Source organism: Takifugu rubripes, chromosome 22 (genome assembly GCF_901000725.2).
Source record: "Takifugu rubripes chromosome 22, fTakRub1.2, whole genome shotgun sequence".
In the NCBI taxonomy this organism is placed as follows: Eukaryota; Metazoa; Chordata; class Actinopteri; order Tetraodontiformes; family Tetraodontidae; genus Takifugu; species Takifugu rubripes.
Genome location: NC_042306.1, coordinates 6,043,858 through 6,068,177, shown reverse-complemented (window position 1 = coordinate 6,068,177; position 24,320 = coordinate 6,043,858). Strand labels below are relative to the sequence as shown.

General features: G+C 39.3%; 3 protein-coding genes across 4 annotated transcripts; 1 reads left to right on the top strand and 2 right to left on the bottom strand.

The window, feature by feature from the left end:
• Positions 1-1,176: 1,176 nt before the first annotated feature.
• On the bottom strand, positions 1,177-11,701 carry copa (COPI coat complex subunit alpha). Its single transcript, XM_003978234.2, has 30 exons — positions 11,476-11,701; positions 11,002-11,115; positions 10,837-10,910; positions 10,580-10,660; positions 10,423-10,499; positions 10,092-10,201; positions 8,750-8,859; positions 8,217-8,316; positions 7,856-8,074; positions 7,251-7,401; positions 7,106-7,172; positions 6,921-6,996; positions 6,709-6,791; positions 6,399-6,624; positions 5,785-5,923; positions 5,338-5,500; positions 5,048-5,194; positions 4,741-4,930; positions 4,570-4,665; positions 4,408-4,496; positions 4,159-4,282; positions 3,961-4,050; positions 3,735-3,838; positions 3,465-3,611; positions 3,241-3,381; positions 2,935-3,117; positions 2,738-2,848; positions 2,468-2,629; positions 1,669-1,863; positions 1,177-1,476 (listed from the first exon to the last, which is right to left on the bottom strand). Exons 1-30 carry the CDS (start codon positions 11,513-11,515, stop codon positions 1,417-1,419), a joined length of 3,669 nt encoding a protein of 1,222 aa, XP_003978283.1. The 5' UTR covers positions 11,516-11,701; the 3' UTR covers positions 1,177-1,416.
• Positions 11,702-12,422: 721 nt separating this feature from the next.
• Positions 12,423-17,584, bottom strand: pex19 (peroxisomal biogenesis factor 19). The gene is made up of 8 exons (XM_003978235.3): positions 17,395-17,584; positions 16,920-16,999; positions 16,597-16,759; positions 14,805-14,890; positions 14,541-14,714; positions 14,298-14,465; positions 14,045-14,089; positions 12,423-13,540 (listed from the first exon to the last, which is right to left on the bottom strand). The coding sequence occupies exons 1-8, from the start codon at positions 17,567-17,569 to the stop codon at positions 13,454-13,456; spliced, it is 978 nt and encodes a 325-aa protein (XP_003978284.2). The 5' UTR covers positions 17,570-17,584; the 3' UTR covers positions 12,423-13,453.
• A 781-nt stretch (positions 17,585-18,365) lies between these two features.
• Positions 18,366-23,499, top strand: myadmb (myeloid associated differentiation marker b). 2 transcript variants are annotated; one of them, XM_011619560.2, is made up of 2 exons: positions 18,366-18,523; positions 21,230-23,499. In XM_011619560.2, the coding sequence occupies exon 2, from the start codon at positions 21,270-21,272 to the stop codon at positions 22,146-22,148; it is 879 nt and encodes a 292-aa protein (XP_011617862.1). In that variant the 5' UTR covers positions 18,366-18,523; positions 21,230-21,269; the 3' UTR covers positions 22,149-23,499. The 2 variants fall into 2 exon arrangements, with proteins under 2 accessions (XP_011617862.1, XP_011617863.1); XM_011619561.2 differs by having other exon boundaries at positions 18,384-18,536.
• The last annotated feature ends 821 nt before the right edge of the window (positions 23,500-24,320 follow it).

Sequence of the window (24,320 nt, the reverse complement as noted above, 5' to 3'; positions counted from 1 at the left end):
TCACCTGAGAGTCGTTAGCAGGGTCGTTGGTCGGGTCGTTCACCTAGTTTCTGTTGAGATGTCTCCCCTTTGTCTGCTGGGTCACATGGTGATGAGTCACTGGGTCTCTTGGAATGGTGTGAATGTTTGTTTTGCTGTTGGAAGGAGTGGAGGACTGCATTGTATGTGGGTGATAGGAAGTGCCTCAGGCCACCACCTCTGTTTAAGGATGGTTTCTCCAATTTAACATGGATAGCTTCCTTGACCCCCCTTTCGAACCAGCGGTCTTCTCTGGCCAGTATCCGTACTTGGCTGTCCTCGAAGGAGTGCCCACTCTCCTTTAAGTGTAAGTGGACTGCTGAATCCTGACCCGAAGAGGTGGCACGTCTGTGTTGTGCCATTCTTCTGTGTAGAGGTTGTTTGGTTTCCCCAATGTACAGTTCCTTGCATTTCTCCTGGCACTGTACAGCATAAACAACATTACTTTGTTTGGGTCTTGGTGTCTTGTCCTTTGGGTGTACTAACCTCTGTCTGAGAGTGTTGCTGGGTTTGAAATGAACCGGTATGTCGTGTTTCTGGAGGATCCTCCTAAACTTCTCCGAGACTCCAGACAGGTAGGGGATGGAAACGCTGCGGCGTTTGTTTCTCTCCTCCTCTCCTTTGCTGAGGTCTCGCTTTCTTGAGGTTTTGGTGAAGGCCCAGTCTGGGTAGCCACATGTTTTGAGAGCTGTCTTAATGTGGTCCTGTTCCTTCTTTCTGCCTTGGGATGTGGTGGGTATTTCTCTGGCCCGGTGTTGGAGAGTTCTGATCACTCCCAACTTGTGTTCCAGTGGGTGGTGAGAGTCAAACTGGAGGTACTGGTCGGTATGTGTAGGTTTTCTGTAGACTTCGATGGTGAGATTTCTGTCCTCAGTGATCTTGACTGCGCAGTCCAGAAAGGCCAGACTGTTTCCTGTGAACGACCCGACCAACGACCCTGCTAACGACTCTCAGGTGACCACCCAGATCATTAGCATGCAAATGGTCCACAGGGGCTATATATTTTCAAGCTCTCTCCCCAGCGATTTCAGAACTGAAGAAGCCTTCTGGATAGAAGGCGAAACGTCTTCAAGAGAAGAAACCCAGTCCAGTTGACAGAGAAAACTACCTTGGATACAATGACCTGGATGACTGAGAATTTACACAGAGACACTGTAATACTTATTATACATCTTTATTTTTTACCCAGATAGAGAATTGTTCATCACTGACATAACACTCTCTTAAAGTAGACAAGTCGTTTTTAAGATTATGCACAGGACTACATGTAAAGTTATACAGAAGGTTAATCATAAAGGAAAGAGATTCTCATTTTTATTTTTTCATGGCTACCGTCATTAATCCTAGAGTGGATGTGGTACTTTGCCTGGTCTCTTCATCTTATTTTTCCAACCTCATCTAACGGAATTGTAGTGGGCTCACGCGTAGTCCAATGACATCTTTGCCAATCTCAGTCACCTAAAAAGTAAGGTAAAATTAATCATTAAAGAAACCACCCTATGCATCTTTCTCTTATCATTGTGCTTTTTATCAAACAAAACAAAACAAAAAGCTTACTTCCTTAAGACAGTAATTAATGTTTTTTTTTACATTTCTGGGATTTTTTTTAAAATTCTGGCTTTTGGCTTTATCCTTATCTTCTCAGCATACCTGTGTGACCCTGCAGAGCTGGCCTTTGTATGTGGGACAGTAGCAAGCACCAGACAGCGGGCACTTCTCAACAGGACGTCCACGGTACAGAGGAATAAAAGAGGCAGCGCACAAATCAAACGGATTATGGGGGTCATAGTTCAACTGATGGGCATCGGTTGGGGTCTTCTCACAGGCAGCCAATATCTTGCGCGTCTAAGTTTGAAAACAAAACAAACATTCATCAAGTAAACTCTTCAGTGTTTTTCCCATTGAGGTTCTTCCTAACCAAAAGTGTATAATATGCACATATGTATGCGGAAATTCATATTTGCAATTTTGTTTTTTTTTGTATTTCTTCAACTCAAGCCATGAACAAAAATACTAAACACTGAATTAGTTTACTTCTCCTCTTCCGTATATTGCAAGATTGATATTACTGAATGAAAAATATGTCTGGGTGAAAATGTAAGGGCTCAGCTCTCAAAGGAAAGCCCAACATCAAACAATTCATGATCTATGCCCTCACGGCAAATGGATCAATGATAATGGTTTGAATGCGTGTCAATGAGAAAATTTTTACTCAATAAGAAAAATATGCTACATTTGCTGCTAGTACAGATTTCCAGTCAGCGGTTTTTGACGGATCAAAAATCACCCAAATATGAACAACTATTAAAATATCAGCTAACACTAAAGTTGAAAAATAATGTTATCTAGAATGAAGTGCCAGGTGCGTATGTTTTGCTCACTCAGATACTGAGTTAATATATGGGAAAACAGTATGCTAAATGTAACCACTGATTTGTCAAAAACCAACCTGTTGCGCAACAGTTGGATTAGGTCCCAGCTCGAGTAGGCGGCAAGCAAACCCAGCAGCTGTTTTGAAGTTCCGAAGTTTGAAGAATAAGTTCAGAGCTGTGCGCAACACTAGAACCATGTGGACTGGCTGGAGATTGCAATGGGTAAAATAAGCAGCCATCTATACACGGGGTGGATGAAACAGAAAATCGTGTGAATTAAATATGTGGCAAATCAACACCTCGCCGGAACACAAGAAATTTTGCTGTTAATCAAACCCAATTTTTACCTCACACAGCCTCTTCTGGTCCTCTAATGTGTCTTTAGGTAACTTCTTTCTCTCTATCTCCATGGTCAGACCCACTATATATTCTCTGCAAATTGTGATCAGTTGCTGGGCCTGGAATACAGAGAGCAAGTACAAAACTAGTGAAAACTGAATATTTAAAAAGGGATATGTAGGACACAATCCACAGTGTTGCTCACCTCTGCAATTTCCTGTTTGTTGTCAACTACCAGTAGAGGCACTGACAATAGAATGGATCTGAAGCGTTCCACAGCCTCCTCAAACCGACCAGCAGTGGTTAACTGGTAACACTGCTGAAGACGAGTGATGAGGTCAGAGAGACGCAAGCCCACAGCGGGGAGGCCTTGCTTTGCTCCACAGTCCTAAAAATAAAAGAAAGAAAGGACACAGATTTAGAAGATAATAGTTGTCAAAGATGAACTGTGTAAAGACTGTTGTTGACAAACACCCTTTTTATTTCCAGTAAATAAAATTAACATCTGTACCTTCCAGTTTCTCTGGGGATGACCACGAAGGCAAGGTAGTGAGGGCAGACCCAGGTAACATGTCCGGCCCCTGGACAATGTCTGCATGAACAGTGTCTTATAGGGGCCAAAATTGACAACTCCCACCTGATCATGGAGCAACTGTAGTGCAGAGGGATAGTTAATTTAAGCTTTTCTGAAAGCTGCATTTTAAAAAGCAAAGAAATAATAGGTTGTGCACATACTCTCATAGCAGTTTCAAAAGAACCAGCCAAGATGTGGTCCACTGGCAGCTGGGAGTTGTTGCACCACATCTGTGTGGGACTTATACCCTTGGTTGGGGGGACAAAGAAGCCATCTTCGGCTCTTCCAGCTCCACCAGCTGGCACATCCTGGTGTTTGAAAGATATTCAAATACAGAATTAAAATTGAGAGGTGAAAAAGCTAATGGGCATTTCTTATAGCTGTTCTTGAATCTGTAAGTGGCCAAGCCATTAATCATTTTCTTTTGTCACCAGCTCTGGCGGAAGGTCCAAGTCTTCCTCCACTTCCCAGCCTCCTCCCTCCTCTTTTCCCATTCCTTCATCACTAAATCCTTCCTGGGCATCCATGTAGCCATCTGACAAAAGATTAGCCAAGGCAATTTATATACAAGAAGTAATTATGATGTGTCACCCACTCAAGGAATATCTTGAATTGTCTTATAGTATAAATAGTGTCATTTAGTTAAGATGGATTTACCCTCATCCAGCTGGAGCTCAGCATCATCTCCCCAGCCTTCAGCCCCAGAGACATCCATGTCCAGGTCAGCAGCCATCTGACCCGTCTTCCCTGTATTATATATATATATATATGCATAAAATACATATATAGATATGTATTTTATATATATATGTATGTATATATATGTATATATAATTATTTATTTTTTTTACTTACCCTTTCCTGCAATGACTCCTTCAAAGAAACCCTTTGACACAGTGAGCAGAGGCCAATTGGTGTCAAGAGGATTGATGGGTGGAGGTGGCTGCAGCAGTTGTGCATTGGGATCGATGTCTGGCAACTAAAAGACACAAGAGTCACTATTATTTTAAAGATTTGTTTTGTCATTTTGGTTTTCATCAACAAATGCACGATTTTAGTGGCCAAACTTGCATAAACGCTGTTTCGGAATTATGTTTTCCATACCATCTCTTTTTCTGGGTCAAAGGTCTCCTTAAGTGCCTCAGCTTCTTCATCCAGGCCGTGTGTGGCAGCAGTCAAGTACGCCAAAGACTCTGAAAACACAGACAGACCATGTAAAGTGTTGTGTACACATGATGATTATTACGAGAAAAACAATGTACTCACTCTGTCCACAGTTCTTCAAGATGCGGACCCTCTCAATGGCATCTCCCAAATAAAGTGCTGCCTGGTATTGGCCACTCATGTCCTTCCTGATCTCAGCTATAATTTTGAGATGGCATTAATATTACTTCATCAACATATAACCAACCAAATATCCTCATCATCTCTGCTCACCAATCTTCATCATCTTGCGCAGCTTTGACAAATTTCCAGTGATGAGGTAAAGGAATGTAAGTTTGTCAAAGTTCTTTGTCCTCTGGTAGCACATTTCCACAACTTGGTGGTGGCCCTGCAGCAGGGCAGCTTCACCAAGGCGTTCCCAGCAGCTCCGGTCATCCAGAGCCTTTGCAGCTTCCAGAGCTACCTACAAGTGCATCGACAAGAGGTTCAACAACATTTTTGGGTAGGGCAAAAACAAAGAACTGATCTAAGTTTTAAAATACATTCAACATTATCATTGTGCAAGAAAGAATTGCTTCACCTCAATGTTTCCACATTCCAGAGCCAAACTAAAGCGTGTCTTCTCATCTTTGACAAAGTGTAGAGCCACCTCAGGATAGCCCTTCTTCTGCAGGTAGGCAATGATAGACTGGCCCACCAACTTGGCATTGCGAACCATGTGAAGCACCTGGAAGGATAATGTGTATACAGATTTTAGGGACTGTATAAGAGAATTCCTTCAAAGCTGCACATACTGAAAATACTTAAGACATGTTGGGTATAATGCTTATGGCTATTGAATGCTACAAATGGCTAAATCCACAGACTCACCTCATCATATTTGCGGTTCACCAGGGCAAGTTTAAAGCGGTATTCTGTTGGGTCAATGGTGAGAACCCGTGGCCTGCACTCTCTGTCCAAACAGTACACGCTGTTTCCTCTTACACGGGTAACATAGATGGGCAGATCAAGTGTCCGGATGATGCCATGATCGCTATGGCAAAATAAAACAGAAGTTAATGCACAAATTAAATAAGATATTTAGTCCTGCTTCAGCTGTTAATTACCAAAAATCATGGTAATGGGTTGGGTTTTGGTTTCAAAAAAAGTCACTTTTTCTGTTAAATTTGTGCCCTCATGTCTTGAAAAACATTTTTAAGCCTCACTGAAAGTTTCAAATGGTAATTTTTATTTATTTTTCGACAAGTTACATGTCAGATATTTTCCAAAAATTTTAAACTGCAATATGCTCTTTAAACCTTTAAAAGAAGCACCTACCCAGAGGTAAGAGCATATTTAATGTGGTTAGAAGTGGTGTAGATGAAAACCCCACTCTCATCCCAGGCTCCGCTCTTCACTCTGATGTTTTCATGAATGTTGCACAGACTCTCCATCTTACGGTTACAGATCATGATCGCTATTGTTCAGGGATAAAAACCAAATAAGTAAAATTAAAGCAACTGTCAAGAAGCAGGTTGTTGTGCATAATTGTGTGGATTCTTGTAATGCAATTAATATCAGAGTTGGCTTTGGTAAAATAATTCAATCGTGCCGCATAGTTACCACGTTTACTTCAACTCTGCTGATAATGCAATTCTAAACAAACACAATACACAGCCATATTACATTTCTAAGATATAGTGCAGTAGATTATTTAAATATAGTTACAGTTATTAACTATGGGTTTTAAACACACCTTACATAAAATAAAGCCATGAGCTGAGTATGTCCTTTTTTAAGCAATACAGTATAAATATATAAACATCACTTTGTTCCCTTTAATGCAAACTTGACTCCAAGTCTAACTAATGCATTAAAGCCTCAACTCAGGAAACCAAAATTACATTTGGAAAAAAAGGAAGATAATACAGTTCCTATTCTTATTTACTCACCGTGTTTAGCGAGCAGAGCCACATGGCTTGTGTCAGCACTCCACACTACATACTTGACCTTGGCCACCTTGACAGTGGCCAGAGACCGCTTTTGCTGAACATCAAACAGTGTGACACCATCAGCATCACGCAGAAGTAATGATCCTGTCCCAGCATAAAAGATCTCCTCACAGTTTGGGACTTGAACTTTCTTAACAATTTCATTTTTCAGGTTCTTAATCAACAGCTACAAAAAAAAGGAACACACATTGTGAATATTAAACAATGAACAACAACACATTATGACTTTAAAATGGCCAAATACACTTACAGAGTGCATTCGATCCAAGACGGCAAATCTGTTCCTGGCTACCCAGACGGCAGTCAAACCAGAAGACCTCTTTCCTTCAGGTGCTGAGATTTTTAAAAAAAAACACAGTCAATGCAGTAAATGCACAGAGGTATGCTTTGTTGATAATTTCTTAACGCTTTACAAATCAAGAGAGTATACAGAAGACGAGTCAAGCTTAATGACTTTATTACCATCAGGGTTCTGAGAATCACTTTCTTTAGGAATAGAGTACAAGTCATAGGTGCTGTTCTCGAGGTTGGTCGCTCTCTGTAGAAGGAAGATAGATTGACATTCAACACCACAAATAACATACTTAAGCATCTCTCTGCATTGCTAAATATTATTGAAACAATTGTTTCATTTAAAACATACTTACAGTACAGAGGAGTACAGCATTCTCTGCAGGGTTGTAAGACATGCTGAACACAGGGAACTTAGACCCACTAGGGTGATTAAAAAAAGAGAATATTATTCTAAAATACTGAGTTATTTGCACTCTGTTTCTGAGGAATGTGACCTACCTGCGTAACTGCATGACAGCAGTGTCTTTGCTGCTGTTGAAGTCTAGCTGGCGGAGGAAACGGTCCTTGACATAGTATAACATGTTGCCGTGCACAGCATACGCCGGGCGTTCACGCTCCAGCTTGAACACAATCATACCACTGTCATGCCCTAAAGGAGAAATGGTATACAAACAAGTTATATAACTGTGAAACATACAAAAACATTTTAATAGCGAACCATCTAACAAGTGATGCAACTGTATGTATTTTGAGGCAATAAATGTGTAGTTTTATTATTTTTTACACTAAAATGATGAACCACATATTAAGAATCTTAGTCTTTTATAAGTACCGTATTTTCGCGACTATAAGGCACACTTAAAAGTAACATAAATTTTCTCCAAAATGGACGGGGTGCCTTATAATGCGGTGAGCCTAATGTGTGCACCAAGTTCCAAAATCTGTAAATGCTTTTTGGCTTACCGGTTTTCGCAAAAGCAATTTCAGAATCATTTCATTCATTTTGGATACAGAAGATGAGAACTTTGATGGATTTGTCGATGAGGATTGATCAAAAAATAACGTGAGTACATTGCTAAATACAGATCAAACGAAAAACCAACCAGCAGCAAATAGGTTGAGGTTTGGGTGAGCTCCGAGAACCCAGAAACGATCATGGTCCCTTCGAAAGGTCTGCACTCCAGTCCTTTTGGACATATCCCACACTCGGATGCTCTTATCCTCGGAATTGGATAGGATGAGCTCTTGCCGTGGATGGAACACAGCACAGGACACATTGTTGTAGTGACCACGACATGTATCGAGCTCCCAAGCTTTGGATTCTGGAATGTGGCAAAGGGAAACTGAAGTTCTTACAACATAAGCTTTTGTTTTAACTTTCAATCTGATGTAACACATCTACAGGGTGTCAGCTGTAACAACCACTGTGAAATAGCCTGTTGTATGCATGTGCAGGTCATTTACCATTCATTCTCCAGATCTTGACCTGCCTGTCATCAGCTCCAGATACAATAAGGGGCATGCTGGGATGAAAGGCAGCCCAGTTAACACCCCTATCGTGTCCCTAAATAGAAAAACATGAGAGCCCATCTATGACAAAATGAACACGTTTCATACAGATCAACTACAGAAAAGTAACTGAAATCATCATACTTTAACCAGAAACATCCCTGCTTTGTGTTAAACCAATAAAAAAAACATCTAGTGCCACACTTTTCATTTGTTTAGTTATTTGAAGAAAATAAGGCTTAAACATTAAATACCTACAAATGTAGAAACAACAGCATTAAAAAGTAGAGCATACATTATGCCCTTCTTAGTGAGCACAGATTAATAGCAACAAATTACTGAAAATAACCATTTTTGTTATTTTTAGGATTGATCAATCAATCTTTTAACTGCCATTGCCAATGACATTCAACACATCATGGCACGACCACAGTTTATATATTTATTTAGCCCGACAGAACCCAAATTATAAAGATTAAGAGTATTACCTCAAGAACATGCTTGACAACAGCATCAGAGACACCAAACAAGTCTACACCAGAGATCCCTCGCACCTCAGTCTCCACTGCACCAGGAGACAGATTCTTCTTCCTCAGACCTGGAACCAATATTCAGGGTAATGCATTCATAGAAAGACCCCCAACCACAAATTGGAGAGGAAAAACAGACACTTAAAATAGAATACAGATCAGGATCATTATAAGGGGAGGCAACACAGTAAAATAATTCATGGGGAGAACTGCTGAACACACACAGGAACAAGAAACATCAACACAAGCTATGCTATGTTATTCTAGACAAATCTATGTTTTTGGAAAACACAGCTTGTATTCATGTTGTCTTGTCCATAACATAATGTGGTGAACAGACAGTTGCACGATAAGGAAAGCTGAAGGAAGACAGAAATGGCACTAGGAACTTTTGTGCAGATGTGGATGTTTCCATTGAGAGTATGGGTTTCAGGAAGATGTGGAGCAGTGTGTGGAACAATCTCATGGGATGGTTGGTGTTTAAGACATATTCTGATGGGTTGTTAAAAAGTTATAAATAACAGATTGTTGATATTTGCATGTTTTATCTGAGAAATTAACATGCAAATTAAAAGATGATGCATCAAAGCTTATACCTAGGCCTACACATTAGAGTAATAATGTAAGAATTTTAACTGTCACCAACATACTTTTCTGCATTTCAGGTTAATTTGCAATTGCAGAGACAGATGTACTAATGCCATGCCAGTCTAATTATAAAACCTTTTTTTTTTAAAAAAAAAAAAGCATGTTTGTAAGAGGTGCCATTTCATGCCAGTTAGTAGTTAGGGTTGCTTTTCTTTGGTGCAAGTTATCGAAACAAAATTATAAAATAAAGTCCCCTTGTCATGAAAGCCTTCCCACATGCTAAATGTGAATGTAAAATTGAAAGGTTCTAAGTCATGTTAAGCCATGATAATCTCTCTTTCTCTCACACACACACACACACACACACACGCGCACACACACACACACACACACACACACACCAATAAAAAGTTGAATAAAGTTCAAAAAAGTTGAAGAAAGGTCATGCACAGGCACAGAAACACCCCTTCTAAATCCTCGAGACATCAGTTTACAGTGCAGTATCACACCAGCTAATACCACACTATAAAAAGTGTTATAGGAAAGGTGTGTCAGCAAACAGCCCACACAGATTTGTCCTTAATACATAAGTGAGGAAGAAGCAATGCAGGACCAGTCATTTTACTGCTTCTTCCTCACCATCCACCCATTGCTTTTAACTCTTCCACAACCCAGCCCATTGTCCTTGTATCCATCAATCCCAGGCTCTCACCGGAAATATCCCACACTCGCACGGTCTGGTCCAGACTGGCAGACACAACCAGGTCTTCAGATGGGTGGAACTGGGCACACATCACATAGTGATTATGGCCCGTCAGCACACTGGTTACCAAAGAGAAAAAAATATATTAAAAAATACAAGACAACGCACTTTTAAGAAATGTGCACATGCACGCACGCACGCACGCGCGCGCGCGCACACACACACACACACACAGACACACGTAAGGTTTGTTGCAAACAAAAAAACTGATACAAAATATCTTAATCTAACTGTAGTTTTAAAACTGCATTTTCCTACTACAAATTTCATTGTAATATACCAGACACAGGTCCTGGACTGCCAGTTCCAAATGCGAATTGTCTGGTCATCTGAGGCACTCAGAATCCAGGGATACTCCTACAGAGAGCATAAAATAATGTCATGAATTTCAAGGTTATGTCTAGTGTAGTTTACAGGATAGGCTCAAAACAACTCACATGATGGAAGAAGGTGGTTCTGATATAGTCCAGATGCCCAAGAAGAGTGAAGAGGCAGCGCCTCAGCTTGTAGTTCCATACCTACTCGAAGTAAGCATCGAATAATATCTAATACTAATCTCCAATGGGAAAATTACTGTTTTTATACAAACTACAAATCTGATGAAGTATATGTACATGAAGATATGATGAACAAATGTACGTACAATAATTTAGGGGCAGGTACCAGGTTTTAATGAGCATTGGAAAATAATCACCTTAATTTTATAGTCATCTCCTCCAGACACAAACAGAGGCTGCTGTTTGTGGAAATCAATTCCTCGAACGGGCCCTGTAAGGAAAGACATGCAAGTTACATTAATACATCAATTTTTTTAACAGAATATAACTATTATAATGGATTGGTCCTATCTATAGATTACCATCATGTTCGTCAAATTTGTCAATCAGCGTACACATCCGATAGTCCCACAGCTGGATGACGCCGTTGTGCAAACTTGCAAGAACCCATGGTCTCTTGGGATGGAAACTAAGGCCTGAAAATTAGACACTTATTCATTTACAACATAATACAAACGTATTAACTTGTAATACAACGAACAGATATTCTGCCGTGTTGTTATTAACAAATAAAAAGATCCAATTAAAAACAAAAAAAACTTGCGTTAGCTATATGCTTTCACTGTAGCCGTTAGCTATATGCACTTCCTATTAAAAAGCAAAACATGTCTTTGTTGCAAATGTGCGACTGGTACGACATCAGTTATTGAAAAAGACTTTTGAATATGTCTTTTACTGAAATAATAATAATTATAAGGTGCAAAATATATATTTTAGCTTTGTAGTAGATTCGCTAACGATAGCTCCAGTGTTACCTGCCGCTAGCGAGATCTTACCTTTAACACGAGCGGACTTGGTTTCAAATTTTGTCAACATCTTTTCTTGAGAGGAAAGCAGGTTGTAACTTTAGCTGCGCTATAAGTTTAACCCACGCAACTGTACAAACAATATTCAAACAGGAAAATTCGGATAACCTAAATCGACTTCGCTGATTTAGCTTACTGAAGCTGACACGTCGAGCGTTCCATCTTCCGGTCATGAACAATATTTGACGCAGGAAGCTCCACGACCGCGGAAGTTTTTCTTCTTTGTGTTTATTATTGGGTGGCGTCTAATGGTAGAAGGAGCATTACCGCTACCTACTGTGTCGGTGTGAGGGTCAGAATAGGTAGAAGAACAAACCAAAGAAACAAGATACTAGATTATCTCTGACCATTCCCGTTTCTCCCGAAATTTGAAACTTGGGTTTGTATTATTTCTTCACGCCTCAATACAATTTGGACATTAAATACTGCAATGTGTTTAGTTGATTTTTCCATGTTAATTTTCAATAATTTCAAATAAGATGGTAATCACTCTCAACTCACAATTCACACAGCTCAAGTAACTATATTAAACACTTTACTACACATTGTGCCAAAAACACAAGTAAAAACAAAGAGAAATAAAAGCAAAAACACACAAATGGGGTTAAAACCATGAAGACATTTAAAAGCAAAATAATTTTAAAATCAATTCAAAAGCAAACAGGAAGCCAATGAAGTGAGACTAAATCACACAAATTAAAAGATGTGCAGACACATTTTGGACCAGCTGCAGATGGAAGAGCAGTCTGGCTAAGATCAACAATAACAATTTTGAAATGTATACACCTTATTGCTAGGCATTAACAAAATATTATTGTAACCATTTTCTTACATAAATGCATGAAATATAAAATGTACAGATATCTTCAAATACAACACAATGTGGAAAAAGAGAAATAAGGTCAATGCAACAAACATTGTTGTACAATATTTAATTTCAGATGTTTACAAAACAATTGTTATACACCTTTTCATTTTTAAAACCATTTGCTGGGGACATTTGCATCAGCCAAGTCAATAAGGATTATGCTCCCACCTCAACTGAAAAACCAGGGATGATACAGTAAACTGACTTTCTTTATGCACTCATGTCATTTGCAGAATTTTCACTATGGCAACAAAGCAACCACAACAAAAAAATAAATAAAATCAAAATAACAGCAAACTGTTGATGTTATACATGACAGCACCCCTTTTCTTGTCTCATATGGAGTTAGTAATTTTGCACTTCATAATTGCTACAAATAATTTATAATTAATGAATCAAGAATCACAGAAAAATCTAGAAGATTTACTATGTTCATGTTTAATTACAGATATTTCTTTCATAAAGGGGACTCCAAATCATAGACAGTAGCCTTTACAAAAAACCCTGGGAATTACAAGGGACAATATGCACAGTAGCTATAGTATAATGATCACTGTAACCACAGTAAAGGGATCCAAAAATCAACATCACAATCACTTAAAATCCAAATCAGCAGCTAGGAAAAATGGACTCACACGGAGCAATTTATCATGGGAAATTAGTTGCACTAAAAGCAATTTCTTATACGGGAAGACCTGATTTTTTTTTTTTATAAAGGCAACAATAGTAGCAGTGTAGTGAGAATTTGAGTTAACCGTGAGGATAAACAGCAGGGTAAACATGCCTTTTTAATTTCAACAATTAAATTGTGAGGAGATTATAGAATCAGTTGAAGGTGGGAATGTTAAAATGTTCTCAATCGTATGTTCAGTGAATGCAGGTATTTGGCATGTGGCCGGTCCTTGTTGGTCTCTATCTGGAACCTCCTATTGTTATCTCAGCAGCTACACCTTTCTGATTTCATAGAAAAATGCATTTATGGCCTTCTCCCATATGAGGTTCTTTTATTGCTGCCTGTCACTGATGCACACTGAGTAACTCGTTTTCAGAGCTTCGAATGGCCCCCATCTTCACCTCACATCACATGATAGAGCACTGCTCTGCTTCCCCTTTCTCAGGACCTCCTGGCAGATTAAGGGAATCTGGGTTAAAATTAAAACCTGGAGGCTAAAGGAGAAAGAAGAATTAGAAAAATGCTTTCTAGGGAAAGATGAGCACGTTGATGCTCCCTTAACGCGTGACATGTTAAATTGCAATGTAAACTGACGATAAAAAGTTATCAGATTAACTTTTTAACTGCAGTATTAGGAGACAAAATGCAGCAGAAAATACACATACTTGTCGATCTAATATTGCAAATAGTTATTTTGCACACTATTTTGGATTTAGAATAAAGTTGTGCAAATATCCATCTCAGGCTGCTCTACATTTGATGGGAAAAACAAAGCCAAAATACTGGTTATTATTCTACATACCTACTTACTTATCATGACAGCCTTGAAAAAAGACATTAGTCATCAATTCAATGATTTAATTCCAGTATACTTTCAACTCGCGCACAATATTTTGTTCATCCTGGCATTTATTTATATGTACAGAATAGTAAGCACACTATGTGATTATGTTGTGCATTTTTTCCCCAGTGTTAATCATATTTTAAACTCGACTTACAGCATCCCCTGCTAGTTCTCTGGGTGGCTGACCAAGTTCTTGAAGCTGTGAATCAGGACACGAAAACGCAGTGAGTTTCCTCATTAAGACAATTCAATTCTGCTCATATACTACATAACAGATTAGGTAATAAAAGACACATTGCCTTTAAATACATGAAATTTCAGTGGATATCAGAAAATCAAAGTTGAAGTTATCAATTTCTGAATTATTCAGAGACTGTAAAGTTCAGTGCAGAATCGTTCTACCATACCTTTTGCATGAGGTCCATGATATTCTCAAAAGTGCTTTCTTTTTCCGATTCTTGCTTTCCCCTCTCAAAGTGCCCACATATTTCTGTCATTATTTGAGCTTGCTGTTCATAGCGTAGGTAATCTTCTGAACTAAGGCTGGTCTTGTTGGCTTCCAACCATTTCGGATACTGTGAGGATGAGTGATGTTCACAAAGGACACCCGATAGTGAAATTACAGAGGAGTGAGTAAAACAGATGCAAACCTTAGCAGTGATGTCTTTCAGAGATGGGTAAAGCACTTCTTTAGAAAGAAGGTTCTGCATGATGGACTGCATGATGGGCAGGATATTACTGTCATCACCACCTCCATCACCTCCCTCCCCCAATCCCAGGTCTTCTAGAGCCTTGACTAGGTCATCTCCAGCTAGTCCAGAAGTCTGTTGGGGGACTCTATGGTTAAAACTTTTCAATCACTTGTTTTTATAAAAGGAGTTTTATAGTAACAGACTGAGTTTCATTTTACCCACTTGAAGGCCATCTGTATTTTTGGCCAGGCCACGGAGGGTGTCTTTCAGACAAGAAGTAAACTCTTGCTGGGATGCCGTGTCAGTACCTGTGCAGCAATAACATTTAAATTTGAAGCACATTATTGTTTTTAATTTAGTGTCAGATAAGCTGAACTGAGTTTACATTTAATTAAGGTGTATATGTGGTTCAACACGCATCAGAGCAACAAAATTGAGCCTGCTTGCATGTTCATGTGTGACACATCCAAAATAGTCAACTTAACTGCACATTCATTTCATGGAATTAGAAGCCTATTTATGAACATTTAATTCTATCAGATTAATGAATATCAGCAATATGTAACGGCTAAGTTAATAAAGTCACTGTTCAGAATTGAATTAAGTTAGAAACATATTTACAGATTCACTGGTAATGACTCAATAACGCAACACAGAAACATTAATTTTTAAAAAGTAAGCCCTTATCTTAATCTTCGCAAAGTATACAATCAACAAGAACCTGGTTTTAAATTAATTATCATAACTATGTCTCAGATTAACACCTCAGAGCAGAAACAGATCACTGGTTGATATTAGTTCTTGTGTTTGTTTGTGATTGAGTTATTATATATTATAATCTACTTAAATGCTGCCTCCTCTTTACAGTCACTGCGTGCAGCGGCTCAGCCACAGCCTACTAGCAGGCTAATGAACGCACAGCTATGACCATGGAAACTGTTGACTAAGCTGGGACAGCCTAGTTTTGCCTGCTTTTCACAAACACTACAGGGCTATCTCAGCCCATATGGGGCTACAGATCACGCGCCGTAGCATATTTCTCAGACCCAGAAGTTGATCATTTTTTGCTTCACCACTGAACAACTTTCATAGGAATAAATGAAGGATCCACCCCCATCACGGCATTCAGCTCTTTTAATGGATATATGGATCCCATGTTCCTCAGAGGAAGCATTTTCTGACTGGTAGACAGAAAACACAGCTCAACTGTGGTTCTTTAGGAACAGATTTGGGTACCTTCTTTCACAAGAGTGAAAAAAGAACCAATCACAACTGAGGCTCATATGCCCCTTTGCCACTAGGCATTTTCCCTGTGATAAGCAAGACCATGCTGTGCCGATTTTCTTTTCTGCCACTAAGGTGTGCTGGCTCCACCCAAAGCAGGTCACTGTGAAGTCAAATAGCTGTAATCTAGCTCCGAGGGAGTAAAACTCCACCCTGTGCAGCCTCAGCTTCACACAAAGGCCGAAAATGTGTGGGAACTGTTTAATAAGGAGAAAAATTAGGCATCAAATTTTCTGTTGACTTTTAAAATACGCCTCTACCGTTTTATGTAGAGAAAAACCTTTTAATATCTGCTCACTAACCATTGACCCATATTTAAAGACACATTTACAAATACATTTTAAAACATGCAAATGACAAGAATTGCACAACCAGTTAACATATGCCATAACTGCTGCTGGACCCTGCACCAGCATTTATGAGCTGCCCTCAAGGGGGCAGTTCAGGTGTGAAGAAAAAGCATTTCTCTTAACCATGCTGGGCCAAACCTTGCAGAACCAAAACAGTCCGCTACTGAAAAGGCAACAATAGACATTTCCACACGGGAGATATCTGGTTATGACAAAGGGGTCCTTGTCAGATCCTGATGACATGGTCAAGTTTGATAAGTTTCAAGTCGATATAAAAACAACTAAAATTTTAAGTTTGGTTAAACTGAATAAAATATAGTCAGCTGTTTAAAAGTCAAGATCAAAACTCAGATAGCGGTGGTTATATCTACAGGCCTTACCAACTTTGCCTGCAGCCTCTGACAGCCTCTGAAAGTGTTGCAGTAGTTCTGGCTCTTCGTGGGCCAGCTCACTCATAGCTTTATCCCAGTCATCCTTAGCTTGTGCAGCCATTTCACCTTCAAAAAGTGTCTCAAAGAATTTGCAGTCTTCAAGCAAGGGAGGCTATATTGAAGTATACAAGAAAATGTTTGAGTCCTTAGAAGATCTTGCTGAAAAAGAATGAGTGTTAAAATGTATCAAGCGTGAATTTTGTATATCCATATTAAATAACCTTTAGCTGAAGGGAATAACTTTATCACCCCTTCAAAGGTAATAAACCCACCTTCCCTACATTGTTGTGGTCTGAGGGGGAAGCACCTGTAGACCTAATAGTTGATGTAGTCTCAAAGTCATTTAATGCACCTGTGGGACAGGGGTTGCATTTTAGGTGAAAGATGGAAACAAGTTTCTGAAAGTGTCAAAACTATTATTCAACTACTTTCAAAGTACATAACAATCTTTACTAACTGCGCATTCACTGTATGTTCAGTGTAGAATATTGTCAATCTCCATAATAATATACAAATACCAAAAATAAGCACCGTTGATCTGGGTCACAGTCAAATACCTTAACATTAGCATCAACGCGTTTTTATCACAAAGCTAGCGGGTTATAGATAGGCCACATTTTAATTGTTTCTGCCACTACAAAGTCTAACTATTCGATTGTCAACGCCATTGACAATATTGACTCGAAATGACAAAGGTCGTTTTGTTCCAAAAGTGACCAGGTCCAAAGATTCTATGTAAACACTGACTGTCCAACAATTCGTCCAATTCTGCATCGTGTCCACTGGAAGTCTGTCCTGTCCCAGACGCCATGACGTTATCCTCTCCAAACACCCTCGGTCCACAGGGACAGAGGTTTCTATTGCGAAGATGTCGCTTGTCAAGTGCGTCATATCCTGGCACCGGAAGTGTAGCTAGCGCCATCTAGTGACACTAATGGAGAAACTGTCGTGGACTGACACGCTGATTGATATCAGCAAAGTTCCTGACAAAAATAGTTTCCGAAGATGGTAAATTTGTTCCATTTTGCAAATAAGTACATAGCTTGCTCATACGTAAATTTATAGTAAATAAATTAGACAGAATTTATATTGTTTATTTAAATTTCATTACAAAATATAACATTTTGGCGTTGCTGGTTTACGCAAAAATGAAAAAAAAATCTGTTCGGCATTTGTTCCTGTACTAAATTGAAAACAAAACACACAGCTGTTCCAGTAATGACTAACATGCAGGCGACAGTATGCAACACCTTTGCAAAACCCCGCATATTGTATTGGTAAATACTGTATGTCGTTACCATAGTTACTGTTGCCTTCGTAAATCAAAACAAACCCTCACACAATATGCCGAAACACACTGTGCCTTTGGAAAATTAGGGCGAAAATTGCGATGATGATTTCGGCCATAGCGATAGAAGTGAGTTCCTCATGACAACAGAGCGAGCTTAAGAGCTCTTTGCTAGACATTTATGCCTTAGAATGCACTCTGATTCTTGTTTAACAAACTCCAGTGCGCTCAAGCCGAAAAATATATATTAAATCTTATTTAACTCATAAGTTGCACATACAAATGCAGAAAACAACTTGAACGAACGAAGGGATCCGCTTTAACATTTAAAATGAAGGTTTCTGGGTGTATCGGTGTGTCTAGAGTCTGGACTCAGAGCATGACAAAAGGGTGTGTCTAGAGCAGGACAAAAAGGAGGAGCAGGAGGAGGAGAGATCGGCAGGCCGACGTGAGTAACGGTGCAGACATTTGATGCCTAACTTGGTCTGTTGGGCGGAGTGCTGCAGGCTGCTGAACACTGAAAACTACGTTTTTCTCTCCCTGGAAGTCCCTACGAACAGAGCCTGTCTGCAAGCAACATCGACAAAGGTAAATAAGTCTGGTAAGAAGCCACAGATTCTGACTGGATCACTTTTAGAAGGCTTTGCGCCGCAGTGACTTGTTGCGTCTTGCTTATCTGCATGTCTTAAACACTGATCATTTTCATTGATTTTTTTTTTATGTGTTAGATTTTGCTACTAATAAAATATATGCGTAAGAAAAAGCTAAAGTGGTTGATTGGTGATGCTAAAGCAACTTTATTACTATTTTATAAAATCTTTTGTATTGGTTTGTGGTTGATAAATTCCAAACTTCCATAAATGCAATAGTGAACACACAGTTTTCTCATGCATGTTTTGTGTCAAGTTTGTGTTGTGATATAGTGTGGTTTGTGTGGCAGAAGCTGGGTGTGGCACACAGCACACCCACCATCGCCACCAATGAATAAATCTCTTCTGGAGCCTAAAACTTAGTCAACACATGTTTTTATGGTGACTTTAACCCTTCCTTTCCTAAAGTACACATAAAAAAATCGAGTCTGTCCTTTATGACCCCCTTTATGTAAGCTTCCTTTTAGGTGTGGTGGTCAGGGTCGGCATTGAAAAGCTGTTTTCTTCAAAATGATAAAATTATAAAAAGGATAGTTATAATTACAATTAAAATTATGTGTTTTAACCTTTAAGAATGCAGTTAGATTTAATAGTGTCACTTTCCCTCTTTCTCTCTCACTTGTCACACACAGTCTCTCTCTCTCTCTTTCTCTCTCTGTCTTCCTCTCACACAAACATACATAAATACACCACACCACTCACACACACACTTATAGCCTATGGGATGTTTTGCCAGGTTGTCTTGTGCTTCAACCCATGGATATAGTTTAAATTGATTAAATTGGAAAACTCGAGTTAGTCTTGAGTCATGACAACCAAACAGCAGCCCACATGATTTTTTTTTTGCTGTGTGTGTGTGTGTGTGTGTGTGTGTGTGTGTGTGTGTGTGTGTGTGTGTGTGTGTGTGTGTGTGTGTGCTTAATGCTGTATGGATATGCACAATAACAATGTCACAGCCTGTTTGCTGGTCTGCTGCAAGCCCGAAACCTATTGTCACCAGCTTTTCTATTTGGAGAAGCACCCTAAATTCTGCATTCAACACCACGCTCTGGAAAGACATTTTCTTACACTTTAGTTGCTTTTTTTGATTACCTTTCTGCCATTTTCTTCTCACATTTTCTTCCATAATTTATTTCCATGAAGCAAAGTGTGGCAGACCTGATTTTTCCAATTGGGTATTCATATTTGACATATTTGGTACTCGGATTTAAAAATAAGACAAGGAGCTCTGAGCTGGGAGGGTAGGATGGGGAAAGGAGAATTCATGGAAAATTGAAGACGTCACCAAGGAAGATCTAAAAGGGAGGCAATAAAATAAATAACTTGGCAAATATGATAAAGTTAGCAGTTGTTCACAGCAACAGCAATAGTTTTGGTGCAGCACATCTGGAACCCATCAACAAGTTGGAAAATCTTACAAGAAATGAGGGGGGTGGGATGAAAAGAGTGGGGCCCAGTGGTGACTCATTCCTGCTATTCTGCTCCACCACCATATTAAAACTATGTGTCCTTTTGTGGCCATAGGGCTTCCCTAGTGCCCCTCCCTACCCTTCCTTTTTCAGCCTGATTTTTTCCCGCCCATATTCCTCTCTCTTTCTTTTTTTAGATGTGACTTTACTCAGCTTTCAATGGTTTTAGTGTCCAAGGCTGATCTCAGCAAGTTACTGGACTTGTTTAAGGTTTAAGATGTTTCGCCTCTTCTCCAAAAGGCTTCTTTAGGTCAGAAATAGCTGGAGCCAGAGCTTGAAGCGTGTGGACCATGAGCATGCTAATGATTTGAGTGGACCTATTAGTGATGATTATTTTTAGCAACAGGAAACAGAAGAAAATGACAGCAGAATGTTGCAACGCAACTGCAGAAAGTGAACACGAGGTTGTAGTCTGAGTTGGTGGAAAACGCCTCAATTCAAGTGAATCTCTGGATCAACAGGTTTTTGAATATCTTGACCTAATGATTTTTTCTTACTTTTTTCTAATCTAGGAAAAAAAAAATGTTTTGCACTGTGCACCAATGATATATCATGCTTTACCTCTGCAGGCAAAACCACATTAGGGGTTAGAAAGCAGCGCCTCTCCATACTTTTTCCTTAGAACTGACATTGTGTTTAGAGGTGAGAATTACCTACCTTACCCCAAGCCCCAACTCATGATGATGTGACATCATGAGTTGAGAATCTATCGACACACATTTTTCTTTCTAGTACTGTATCTCTTTTGTAATTTAAATATTAGCTACAAATAAACATTTCTGACGGGGAAAAATTAGCATTTTTGGTTTGGAGCGTATTTGGAGCAGATGTGGTCATGAGAGTGGAATAAATGAAGAACGACATGTTTGGAACATGACAAACAGTCTGTAGAGTTGAGGGAGGTTGGCCACACCTGATACCGAAGATATACGCCTGGATGAATGCTTGAGTCAAACAATCTGCCCAATCTCTTCTTCATTGACTATTCTGGATGTTAAGATCATCCAGGAAAAAAGATGATTGCCAGATGAGTGCAGTCAACGCCAATCTGTTACCATTGCTGCTTTATTCTCGGTGCTTTGACTATTCTCGTAAAGTAAAACAAAAATAAAGATTAGGAAAATGATGTCTAAACCTATGTTGTCATAAACCTCACATATCTTTTCTTCCTATAGTTCCATTGCCTGATCTGAGTGGCTGTAGAAATCTAACCTCATGGCCATCGTTTTGCACTCCAGCCCCCTCCTGTGGGCCCGGTTAGCAGCCCTGATCTTCTCCTGCGTGGCCTTTTCTGTGGCGGTACACGGTGGTGGCCTTAATCATGGAACTGGAGACTGGTGCATCTTCTGCTGGGCCTTCAGTTTTGCTGGTACCCTGGTCGTTATTCTGGTGGAGCTCTTTGGCCTTCAGACCAGAGCCCCTGTTTCTTGGAAGAACTTCCCAATCACCTTCGCCTGCTACGCTGCCCTCCTCTGCCTGTCCGCCTCCATAATCTTCCCCCTCTACTTCCTCAAAGGTTCCAGTGGTTCATCTGAAGTCCAAAAGTACCGTATCGTGTCAACTGTCTTTTCCTGTCTAGCCACTATTGCCTACATGACCGAGGTGAGCATCAGCAAGGCACGGCCTGGTGAAGTTGCAGGTTACATGGCTACAGCCCCTGGTCTGCTGAAGGTGTGTGAGACCTTTGTGGCCTGCATCATCTTTGTCTTCATCAGCGATCCCATACTGTATGACAATCATGATGCTCTGAAGTACTGCATGGCTGTCTACTGCATTTGCTTCATCCTATCGGCAGCCATCATCATGCTCTGTATCGGCGAGTGCACTGGCTGTCTTCCCTTCCCTTTCGCCCGTTTCCTGTCTGCCTATGCACTTCTGGCCGTGGTCCTCTATTTGTCTGCTACCATTATCTGGCCCATATTCAAGTTTGACCCCAAACACAGGGGAATAAAACAAAGGCCTTCCACCTGTGGCGGTGCAGGGTTGTGTATTTGGGATAAGTGTATGGCCGTGGCTGTGCTAAGTGGTGTTAACTTTGTCCTTTACCTGGCCGACCTGATCTACTCCACCCGATTGGTGTTTGTCAATGCTTGAAGGAAGAGCAAGCTTGTTAGGGCAGAAGTATACTGCAGAAAATTGAATTTGTCACTTTGTTTGGTGACGTCTACACAATCGAAAATGCTTTTTGGGGCAGGAACAATTGGTGTAACTGAGTGTAGGATGTTAAACTAGAACAATTCAATTATGTTTAAATTAAAGGATATCATTTCACTATAGTGCTGCAAGGAAAAGCAGCACATGAGAAAAACAAGATGCCAAGCAAAGGTTCATCTATCTAATCTGGTTACTCAAACCACAATATCGTGGTTCTATGGCGCCAAACACAGTTATGGTTACATGTCTCTATCCCTGCAATCCTGCCAAATTTAATTTCGCATAGTATAATGTCACCATAAGCTTTATGAGAAGAAATGTCAAGAGATATGTTTACATGTAAAACGGTATTGTCTTCAGTTCTTCTTTATGTGCAACTAAATATCAAGCTTTAGCTTTCAGTGTCCGACTTGACAGTGTTTTGATTGAGAAAGACCAATGTGATTTACGGTGCTGATATAACCTCACTTTGATTGTAATTTGAAAATACATGTAAAAATTAGATCAGAAAGCTATGGGAGATCATGTGACTCCTGCAATTCATTGTTCATGTAAACATAGTATGTGGTGACAGCGATGGAAAAATATGTTTTTTTTCTTATAACTGTTTTTAGTTTGATGCCAAAAACACTGCCAATTTATTTGGTTTGCAACCTCAAAGGATAGATTGTAGAAGAAATGAAGATAGCAGCTATCAGTGCAAATTTATATTATATTTTGAATTCAGAGATTCTTGAAAACAAGGCCTTTCTGGTTCTATGATGATTTTATAAAATGTTTTCCTATGTGCAGAGTATCTAGAAATGATTTGTAAATTTCTAATGGCTTCAAGTGTTAAAGACTTTTAGTGTTGCACCATAGCTTCCATGATGGTAAGATGAGTGCTAAGCTAGCTTTTTGCTCTTATTATAATATACTTTGGGTATGGGTAATCATATTGGCAAGCCACAATAAAATGCAACAATATCTTCATGAAAAAATAATATGCACGTTTGAGAATTAAATAACAAATATGTTATCTGAACAGTGAACTTAATTTTTTTTCATGTGGATTCATTTCTTCTGTATTAATTTGTGATAAGGTTGTATCAGCAAATTCATTTATCTTTCATTTTGGGTCTGATGATTATACTGTTGTTGGCAATGGAGACCAAAAGCCTCTCTCAATCATGTTCCTGTCATATTGTCTAAGATCATTTTACTATTCCTTTATTCACATTATTTGCGTGGAAACCATGTCAGTGTTGCAAAAATTAATTCAGTGTTTCAATAAAAAACACATGGAAAAGCACGTGTGGTTGTGTTATTTCATTTTAAGATTCCTTAAAAGTGACAAAGACTGGGGTTCCTCTGTAACCGTCACTGCATTCCACTGTTCCATTGTGGGGCTTGTGTACATCACAAGGTAGGAGGATGAACTATATGGTAAACAAAAAATCCCTCATTTTGCTATTGTTGTATTTATTCTTATTCTGATTCACAAAAAAAAAAACAACAAAGAGTGAAATTCATCAGTGCTACAATGACTTGATACAATCTCGAATGAAGCTGGGCAGAGAAAGAGCTCTGTATCTGTTTCCCACTCTTTAAGCGGATGTTTTGTTCCCACCAACCACAACACTTGAACAAAAGTGTGGATTTAATTTTCTCCAAATCTGAGCCAGGTTTAATTTCTGCTTCTTTTTCATTTTCTTCTTCTTCTGCTGGACTGATTAAATGCTTTTTTTATTCTAATGTCTGTTAATTTGTGTTCTTCTACTTTGTGTAATTTGTTTCTTCCTGTTCTGTATGGAGAAAATACAAGGACATTTTAATGCTCTAGTGTATTATTTACTATTATGACACAATAGGTTTTTGTGTTTTTATTTATTTTATTGTTTTACCTGCACTTCTTTGATGTAGCCTGGCAATTTGCTACTTTGATTTACAGTATTTATTCCAAGTGAGCTAGATCTCTGCCAATGTTTTACTTAACATGGGAAATTAAGGCAACAGTGTTCAAAATTGGTTAATAAATGAAGTACATAACACCATAATATTGTGAAGACATTTAAGTCCTATATTTAGGAGTAGACTAGTCATTGGGTGCATATGGGTGAAGGCAGGACGCAC